Source organism: Etheostoma cragini, chromosome 5, assembly GCF_013103735.1.
Source record: "Etheostoma cragini isolate CJK2018 chromosome 5, CSU_Ecrag_1.0, whole genome shotgun sequence".
In the NCBI taxonomy this organism is placed as follows: domain Eukaryota; kingdom Metazoa; phylum Chordata; class Actinopteri; order Perciformes; family Percidae; genus Etheostoma; species Etheostoma cragini.
This window is the reverse complement of record NC_048411.1, coordinates 7,554,051-7,564,544: the sequence shown is the minus strand read 5'-3', so window position 1 is coordinate 7,564,544 and position 10,494 is coordinate 7,554,051. Positions and strand designations below refer to the sequence as shown.

General features: G+C 39.2%; 1 protein-coding gene across 4 annotated transcripts in view; it reads left to right on the top strand.

The window, feature by feature from the left end:
• abca2 (ATP-binding cassette, sub-family A (ABC1), member 2) overlaps positions 1 to 10,494 on the top strand; it is a 199,252-nt gene that overhangs the window by 112,991 nt on the left and 75,767 nt on the right. For all 4 annotated transcript variants that reach the window (XM_034871883.1, XM_034871884.1, XM_034871882.1 and 1 more), the window contains 2 exons: positions 4,293 to 4,514; positions 7,497 to 7,599. In XM_034871883.1, coding sequence (XP_034727774.1) covers positions 4,293 to 4,514; positions 7,497 to 7,599 — 325 coding nt within the window. The remainder of the gene's footprint in view (positions 1 to 4,292; positions 4,515 to 7,496; positions 7,600 to 10,494) is intronic.

Genomic DNA, 10,494 nt, shown 5'->3' with positions numbered 1-10,494 from the left:
ACTTGTACTCGGCAAAAGTGCTTTATCCGTACCGGATACTCGTTTCAGCCGGATACTCGGATCACCCCTAGTTATTTGTAACTATTTTTAGGTCCAAACTCAAAACATATCTGTTAGTCTGGCTTTTAATACGTAGCAGTGGTGGGACAATTTCATTCTTTTGTTTCTTTGAGACTATTTCTGATTTTACTTTTTTCTATGTTCACTCTTTCTATTGGATGATGTAATTTTACTCATTCTGTTAAGCACTTTGGACCCTGCTGGTTGCCGTAAAGTGTTATATAAATACATTTAGATTGATTTTGATTGATAGATTGATTGGAAATGTCTTGCTATCGACCGTGCATGTGTGCCGCGCTTGTGCGTAACGTTTAGCCTACTGTTCTGATTGAGTATAAGCCTAAACAATAAATTAGGTAATCTGGCTTTCATAACACAGTGCCTAGCCTCTTACTGACATCACCGCACGTCACTGGTCCTACCTTTAATAGGGTGAAGGGGAGGAGACACATTCTTCATGGGGTCATTCTTCTGGCATCTGTGACTGCTTTTGACCTGATGGATACATTATTTTTTTTTATAATTAACTGAAGTCAAACTGTGACGAAGTGGGTTTGCTCACCACTCGTCCCTTACAGGTCCTAAGTACAGTAAGTAGACACACAGTTATCGTTGGTTTAGTTCCATTTTATTAGGTTACAGGTTTAAACATGGTTTAGAGGTTTCCCTGTGTTGATACTTACAATTGTTTGTTCCTTTGTTCAGTTCCACCATGCAGGACAATTGTTTGGGGAGGGGCCGGCCTAAGCATTTCTTGTTTTATAGGAAAAGAGTTGTCAGGGATGACATCACCGGGCCAACCAAGTAGAGGGGTTTCTTGTGTATAGGAATGTTTATTTTTGTTGTTTTTGGTTATTATATAAAAAGGTATGAATAACCCTGACCTGTTTTGTAGGCAGTCAGATAGGAGGGAACTGGTAACCAAGTTCCATAGGTTAAGAGATTGCTAGGTATTAATGTTAGGGAGTAGATCAACCTGCTTTAGGATGGGATGGACTGAAGCAGTTGGGTGTGATTGACAACCCTATATAAATAGTAGGATTTGTGCTCCGGGGAAACAGGGAGGTGAGGCTGTGCTGTTAAGAACACATGCCTGCTGTTAGCGCTGCTACTAGTTGAGTGTGTGATTGTCTGTAAGTTTAATTATTAAATTATCCATGTACTGCAGACCACTGGAAATAAATAATTATCTCTGGAAACATACAATGTCTGAGTCTGCCTACCTACCACCATCCTAGCCACTCTGGCCAACCTACCACACAAACAAAGCCACTAATGCAATTCTTTGCCTGAAAGTCACAGTGTTACATTCCATGAGAGTTAAAAACAAGTACCAAATCTCCCACATCTGCCTTAAAGCTTTCCCAATCCCGCAACAAACCTGTCCATGGTCGTCCTCACGCCCCCGTGGTTCCCTGTTCCAGGGTTGTTGTGGCACTCCTCCAGGACAGCTCGCTTCTCCTCCTCAGACATCACAACCAGCCTCATGTTTTGCACACTGGAGCCAGTGTAGAATAACTGACTTTCTGTGATAGACAAACAAATGTATTTTAAGTCATGATTGTGTTGCTTTGTTTCGTATTACAATACAGCACTTATGTGCATGTGTCTTTGCAAACACGTGTGATAACAAAAGAGCGAAATGATTAAAAGAAATTACTTGAAATGTTTTAAATTTTAATGCTTTAGACTAATTCACCATTCACTAGATTTGGCAAAGCATTACACGTTCATCACCCTGTGGTGCAGGCATTTGTCTTAAGGGATTGCCTTCCCTTTACCCGTCTTGGACTTTATCTCCATTCTGCCTCTATTGATGGACAGCGCAGTCTTTGATTCAGAATTGTCCTACCATTCTTTTCAACTCTGACTAAACTTTCCTGCACAGCTTATAACAAAGTGGTCATAAACAGAAATGTGCGAAAAGGTCTCTTGTCCCACAAACATTAGCAAGTACCAGTGCTAACTAAAAACTTGTGGATTAATTGACGTTAGCGGCATAACATTACTGCTAATATTATTTCACATACCCAAACTAACTTAACTTACCTCTTATAACAAAATTGACATTCTCGTGATTTTTCTCTTAAATGCAGGATCCACCCGACCGTCAATTAAATATTGCCTAAGGGCAAGGTATTGAACAAACTTCTTTGCTTTTGTTGCGTTCAAGCGTGGAACAGACGACAAAAGAAATGGAACGGATCGTGCAGTGTCAGAAATGGTTGTAAAACAAGATTGTCATCTGCGCATGCGTGGCCATCTTGCGCAGAATGGATCGTGCAGGCAGGACGGATTGTGTACCAACAGCATGCTTAAAATAACATACCGGTTAAAGCCCCGCCCATTTCAAGACACCCTGACCCACTTCTGGGTTAAATTATTTCCACTTCCGGTTAGGCCCCGCCCAGTCCGAGTACAGATACAGATAATTCATGTGGTAAACAGATACAGATACAGATAATGCTGCACTCGCGACTGCACTACTCTCGCGTGTCATACGTTTTACGTTTTTCATGTTCATTATTACCTAAAATTGGGAACCGGAGGGTCTAGGAATACTTGGAATCTTTTTGTAAACCCACAGTTGTTTCTTTACTGCTGGATTCAGTTAACGTCTCTTAACTTGTAATTGTTGTCTCAGATTTGTTACTGGATTTTGTCTCCTGCCCTAGGCTGCTGACTGGCGGTTCTATGTGTGCATTCCACCTCAATTTCTCCCTAATCTCCAGCAACTCCCAAATCAGCTCAGATCAAATACTTTACTGCATGCATCTTCTCTTTTTTTTTGGTCTTGTGAATGATGAAAAAACAGTTGTTAGGATCAGGATCGTATGGCCGAAATCTTCTCCAGCGCTGCAATTGTTTTACCAATATCTGCCAGCTTCATGTCAATAGCCTGTTGCCTTTATGCTTTGGTCACAGCAGCACCGCCATCTTGGCCCTTTACAGTCGTGTCTCTACTTGGTGACACATGCTTCTTAAAGGTCCAACAATATATTTACAATATATTTACTGTAATAAATGCAGAAATTACCCTAATACATCATCAGATATTAACAAAACATAAGTTTAGCTAAGTTGAAATATTATCTTTTCTGACAACCAGGCAGACAGTATTTCTTTCCTTTTAAAATTTCCGTTCTGTGACGGATTTCTGTTTGTGTTTTGGCCTGTGTGTTGTTATCATCTGCCCAGGCCGGTTTGCCATATATATCTGTAAAAACTTATACCCAGCGTGCCACAGCTGCAATGTTAGTGCAGCCATGAAAGCAGCAAACAAATGAACAGAATCAACGGAGATACTGTATTTTCTACCCAACCTAAAACAACTGCATATTTCTAACAGTTGTGTGACCAGAGACGTAACAAACCATGGGAAAATGTTGGAGATGTATTTGTAAGATGGAGACAGCTTAGAGACTAAAATGAGTTCCTCCTGAACAGGTTAGCATTAGCTTAAGGCTAATTTATCATAGCTACTAGGGACGTATGGAGTTTGTCTGTCCATTGGGTGGAGAGGACAGAGAGGTGGTTGTGTTTTAGCGGTTTATCAGTTGGGTACAGAGCTCTGTGTGAGCACAGGCTTATATGACCATATGACTTATATGAGCCAGTATCTAATGTTAGCTACTCCACTTGCTGTAATCTAATGTCTGGGTATGTGTGACAAGCGTCTAGCAACATTGTTCTGGATGTCAAAGTCGCAACATGGCAACGTCTGTGAACTTCAAATCTGAGGAGGAGGGGGTGGGGGAGATGACTCTCTCCAGTATTTTGAATTTGTACTGCAATAACTATTTTAAACACTAGCTGAAACTAGTAATACATATTGCACCTGTAACATCTCCACCGGCCACTAACTTCAGGATTTTTGACATTTTCGGCAACCAAAAAGTTGTTCTTTAAACTTAGTACAAATGTCTCTGGTTAAGTATCTTTAGAGTAAAAGATAAATATAGCAGTACACTACTGAGCCCACTTTTCAACCAACTGGACTGCAAACACATGATCACAGGATAGTTTAGCATTATAAGATAATGAAATCTCTGGAAGGGGGAAGAATGGTTTCCTGTACAATGCACCTGACTATACTGGAAGGAACTTCAAAAATATTGTATACATTCACAAAATACTGTATGCAGACATTTACTTTAATTGCTATTCGTTTCAACTCATTTCATTTTTTTCCCCATTTTGTTTTTTATTTCTGATGTCTTCTTCACCTCCAGTGGATGCAGAGAAACCCTCGTCCCCAGAGCCAGAGGTACTGGACGGGCAGGGCAGCTTCAAGTTGGAGGGTTGGTGGTTAAAGCTAGGTCAGTTTCATGGCCTCATCATCAAGAGGTTCCACTGTGCCAAGAGGAACACTAAGGGCCTCTTCTCCCAGATCCTCCTGCCTGCCTTCTTCGTCTGTGTGGCTATGACTGTGGCCTTATCTGTGCCGGAGATTGGTGAGATTTTACGAATGTTTTTAAGAGTAGGTTTTTATCCTGCTTCTCTGTCCTACCAGGCATGTAGAAAAACACAGGTACATGGACAGTATTACTAAGGTTTTTCATGTCGAGGATTATGCTGTTCAGTGATCAAAGTTTTGTACCAAATTCACTGTTTTATTCTGCCATATTTGAATTACAGATGAAGCAACATAGAATTTCCTGTGGCTACAGTACGTGCTGGGGCCCAGACAGTGGTGAATCCCTGCTGGGACTTCATGGGGTCCTTGGCTTGAATAATGACATAGACTGGAAAACTGTTGCAATTGTTTAACTATCTACCACATGGGAGTGGTCTATATCAGGAGATTCAGGGAATAAAAGGAAATGTGGTTTTTGAATGTGCAATTCACGGTTTGGGAGTTATAGGGCCTAACACCTTTTTCTGCTACAGTGCCACCTAGTGGTGGAAGTGTGTGTGTTTTTTTAGTATGAGTTACGTGTCACAGTCTGTATCAGCCCTGAAAGTTTTACTTGTGTAGTGTAAGTAAGTAGGTAGATAACAGTTCAGATGCTACTGGTACTGGAGGGTTTGTTAATCTATCGACAGTAGCGAACAAAGCGCGTGAATTATTATTGTTTTTAGAGATAATATCAGAGAAGAAGGACCGCCTTGCATTCCTTAGTTCCAAATTATAAATGCGAAGTCTCTCTTTATAGGAGTTATAATGGACCAGGAGATTTGTTTCTCGCCAACTTCGTTCAGCTTTCCTAGACTCTATTTTTTCTGTTCTCACCAGTAGGTTATTTCTCCATGGAAAACTTTTCTTACCAGAGACAACTTTTACCTTAGTGGGAGCAATGGCATCAATAACATTTGTAATTTTACAGTTGAAATGATCTACAAGCTCAGTCACTGAACCCAGAGAGGGCGGGTGTGGATGAGAAAAGCTGAGTAAATGTTTCACTGGTGTTTTCAGTGATATACCGTTTTCTGATTGTCTTTGTTTGGACACTTTTGGGCACAGAGATAGTGCTGCTGAAAAAAAACACAGGAATGATCAGAGACAGCAACGTCAGTCACCACAACTTTGGGAATGTTCAGACCCTTGGAGACTATCAGGTCCAGAGTGTTCCCCTTATTGTGCGTGGGCTCCGTCACGTGCTGAGTCAGTCCATAGTTCTCAAAAACAAAACACAGTTCTTTGCTCCCCCTGTCCTGGGGGTTGTCAACATGAATGTTAAAATCACCCGCAATGATTACACAATCAAAATTAATTCAGATTATAGACAGCAGTTCAGTGAAGTCATCAATGAAGGTTGCACAATATTTAGGTGGCCTGTAGATATTTAGAAATATCGCTTGAGGGGAAGATCTTAATTGAAGAGCAACATATTCAAAAGAAGCAAAATTTCCATAACATATTTGCGTATAGTGAAAGGAGTCATTAAACAAAATGGCGACTCCCCCTCCTTTCTTTTTCACTCTATTCTTGCTCATAAAACTGAAGTTAGGGCGAGCTGTCTCAATAAGAATAGCAGCGCTGTTATGGTCTAACCAGGTTTCAGTTAAAAACATAAAATCTAGATTGTGTTTGATAATAAAATCATTGATTAAAGATGATTTTCCTGCCAAAGACCTGACGTTTAGTAAGGCTAGTGTTAATGTGTTTTCATTTTTTGAGACAGGCTGTAGCTGACGAGGAATGGATGCTAAATTTGCTAAGTTTTCAGTTAAGTGCTTATTCACCATTCTTTTTCTATTACCTATCACAACATAAATTGAGGAAGAATTGAATCCACAGGGCCCGGGCTTGTCTTGGAAAAAGTCATGAGTGCCTCTAGGCCTGGAGCCAAGGCCCGGCACATACCAGGTCATGCTTACATGATTTTGCACACAAAACCATCAGTTTGAGTGATTTGCCACACTTTGTTGTGTCTTCCTCTTGTTTTGATTCGTCTTGCCTCGTGTCCTTGGCAGAGGGAGCAGATGTGTAGCGCAGAAAGTAGAGTAGATTGGAGATGAACAGCTTTACTCCTGGCTTGTTAAGGAAAAGTCCATCTGCTTTAAAAAGCTGTTTGCGCTCCCAGAAAATGTTGAAATTGTCAATGAACTGCAGAGAGTGGACGGTACATTCAGTTGAAAGCCATTTGTTTAGTGCCAACAGTCGGCTGAATCTCTCAGCTCCTCTTCTCACCGGGTTCAATGATACCTCACACAAAAGTGTACAAGAAATGGGTCATTAGTAATTAAAAGGGCGTGGCTAACACATAGGGGCGGGGTCAAACCTTCACCAATCAAAAAGGAACTCTATGCTGAGTTCAATGATGCGTCACACAAGACTCTATCTTAAACGGTTTAAAAGCCACAAAAGGGGGCATGGCCTGAGTATATGCGCGTGTTTAAAATGTAGGGGCCAACTCAGTATCACAAGTAGACTACACATTCTAAGTTTCATGTAAATTGGATAATGTTTGTCATAAAAGGCTGATTTCTTGCCAGCAGGGGGCGCTAGGATCAAAAATCAATATTGGCCTTTATACAGTATGTCCTCAGGCCTGGACTCTTGTTGATTGTGGGAAATTTCAATCAGATATGAAAATGTACACTGTAGTTACAGCCACTTTCACATTCATTGCTAAACACTCAAAATGGTCGCCACGCCACGTTTGACGAAAAAAATGTTTAATTTGGAATGATATTGTCTAGATATAGTACTGTACATTTTGAGTTTATTACGTCAATACATGTGTTTCTAATAACAGCTTAAATTAGGTGAATGTTTTCGTATTAGTGTATAACGGTGTTTGTTTTCTGTCTATGAAAAATAAAGTGATTTCTAGTTATGGTGTAATTTGATACAAAGTATGGCTTATTACGTCTTATATCCGGGTCATACTGTTTTATAGGGGCAATAAGTGATCTTAGTAATAACAAAAGAAGCTCTAATAAAGAAGCCCTAACATGTGGATGAAAATTCTGTTTGTCTTGTTTTACAGGAGATTTGCCACCTCTGATCTTGTCCCCATCTCAGTATCATAACTATACCCAACCTAGAGGCAACTTCATTCCCTATGCCAATGAAGACAGACCCCAGTACAGGTAAGAAAAAATGGAGAGGTCATTTTTCTGCTTATAGATGAAGATAGATTTAAATAAGAATGACTCAAACCAGTTGGTTGTAGCCTTTAAGGGAAAATGATCAACAACTAAAAAATGTCTGTAGCTTTACTGCTACATTAAATACAGTCATTAATGTCTACATCATACTCTGTCACTTACAGCCAACTCCCATCCTTTTACTCTAAGGTCAGAAGTCAATATTTCTTCTTTTGATGACTTTTTGTCATCAGGGTGCATTGATAGCAATGTTGGGCAAGTTACTTCCAAAATGTAATACATTATAGATTACTAGTTACTGTCATTTCAGAGTATTAAGTTATATAACAATATTCCTGTCTTTGAATTGTAATGCGTTACACTACTTTTGCATTACTTTTGAGTTACTTTCACCAAAATAACACCAAAGGCAGCTAGTGTGTGAATTTCACCACCAGATCAATAAAGTCTTCTTTATTTAGATTATTCATATTATTTAGTAAATTGTATATTAATATGCAAAGTAACTAAAACCATAAAAAGATAAGTAAAACATACAATAGGCAGTAGGAGAAAATAAAAAATACTGAATTAAAAGTACTCTACAGTTATATTGAAATATGGCATTGTTGTAAAATGTTTGTTTGCACTTGAATAAGAAATTCATGTTGATTAGTTTAAAACTAAAGTAGTCTAAAGGAAATGCTTAATTATAATGTGATTAAAACTCACAATTTACATTATTTACAGTACTTGTTTTACAGCTGATATGTGAAAAGGTAAACAACCTTATTTGTTTAACAGTAATTTAGTTTTACTGCAAACCGTCACAGGAAGTGCTTTTATTTTGAAGCAGCATACATGAAAGTTTTCTGTTGTGTACTCTGACACTAGAAGATGTAGTACATGGAGCAGATGGATACGTTTCAAAATTGAACCTTGAGGGATGCCACATTTATACTTTAGATAATTGGGAAATCACATTGAGATCAAGATCTCATTTGCAAGTGAGACCTGAGTACAAAGTGAAATACCGAACATAAATACAATTAAATAAAATTAAGAAAAGATTTAAATATCATGTAGACAGAATGCAAGCATTAATGGAAAAAAAAAATTGTTTTATAAAATTAAGTCAAGAGTTAAAAAGATTTAAATTATAAACACATTTATAAAAAACAGTAGAAGTGAGAAGTGCATTCTAAAAATAAATTGATGCCAATACAAAGACATGCTGGGCTGAGATCGAGCGTGAATAAAATGGCACAGAAACCAGTGTCAGTAGAAAGAAGGATGTCATTATAAACTTTCAGCAGATTACTGAAGCCTGATTGGAATATATCGAAAATATTGAATTAGTTTAACAGAAGATCTGGGAGAAAATAACTTACCAAAATCTTAGAAAGATACTAGCTTTAAGATGGACCTATAGTTTTTATGGTCATTGGGTTTCTTTAGTGTTCTTTAGTTGCATGTTTAAAACTGGATGGCATGACTCCATGTGTTAAGTATCATTAATATAGCCAAAACAAGGGATCCTTTTGTTCGCACTGATTGTTCATTAAAGGTAACACCGTCCAAATCAATGTGGACAAACAGAACTGCAATGTTTTTTGTATGTTTCTTGTATGTTTGTTGCAATGAAGTTGTGGGAGACAAAGAAAGTTGCAAAAAAAAATGAATGAATGTGTCTGGGACACACATCCATATGGTTTGATAAAGTACTTATTGGACTTTAACTTGTCATTGCACTTACAATAACGAGTGTAGCTGTCTCGTCTTTGGATTTTGAGTGAGTTTTTGCGTCAGTCGCAGGGGGAACTGAGCAGCCCCACCCACTGCATCGAGCCGACAGGATTGAAACGGCAGCAGCTTTACGCAAGTTTATAGTGAAAAATCATAACAGCGTACATTGATGTTAAAATGTGTACTGGTTGGCAGGACGGTCTAAAATGTTTTGCACAATCTTTCGCTGTACGTTTTGTTGTGAAATGTAGACATCTGAGTTCCACACGTCTCGTCAGAAACACGGAAATGAATTTGGCTACATACGAGTGACGTCAACCCGTTCTCACTCCTGGCTGATCAGTGGCTTTCAGAGTCACATACTGATACAAAGTCTGGCACATTGTGACTGTTGGGATTGGTTGAAGTTGCCATAAACTCAGATTATTGGTGAAATTTGCAAAAAAGTTGCGGTGATTGGTTGAATTTGCGTGAATTGGCACATTGCAATTCCTGGAGTGACGGCCTGTGACCTCAGTACCCAGCATTTCTACAACCAAGTTCAACCAGAGCCAATCAACCGGATACTGTCACTGAAAACAGCTGTGAGGATATAAAAGTCTTGCACTATTTATAAAAAAGAACATGCAGTACACAGCAGTGGTTCCCTTTCAGTTGATTCACCTGGTACAACGCATATAGTATGGGATATTAATCCCCCTGTGTGACCTGACTGAAGAAAACTCTGTAAACCCCTGTAAGACAGATGACCTGTGGCCCCACCTGTACATACAAACATCTGAGAGCATTGACTAAGCCCCTGCGTCCAATGTGTTTTTTTTGTTGTCAGTTCCGGTGCTCTTCTGTGAAGAAAGTGCTGGGAAAGACTACCATATCCTCTTTAAGGATATCAGTCTATGACTGATGGCAAGGAGCATTTGGCTGATGTCCCCACTGGTAACTGGGCTGACCACATGGAGTATGTTGGCGGGCTAGTTAAGTTTGAATCTCTAAAAGCGCTAGCCAGCTTGAGCTAGCTTTTGTCAAGAATCCGATGATTTGCTGGACATCGGCTTAGTCATGCATAGTTCATCGGAGGATTCAATTCAATTCAATTCAATTTTATTTATAGTATCAATTCATAACAAGAGTTATCTCAAGACACTTTACAGA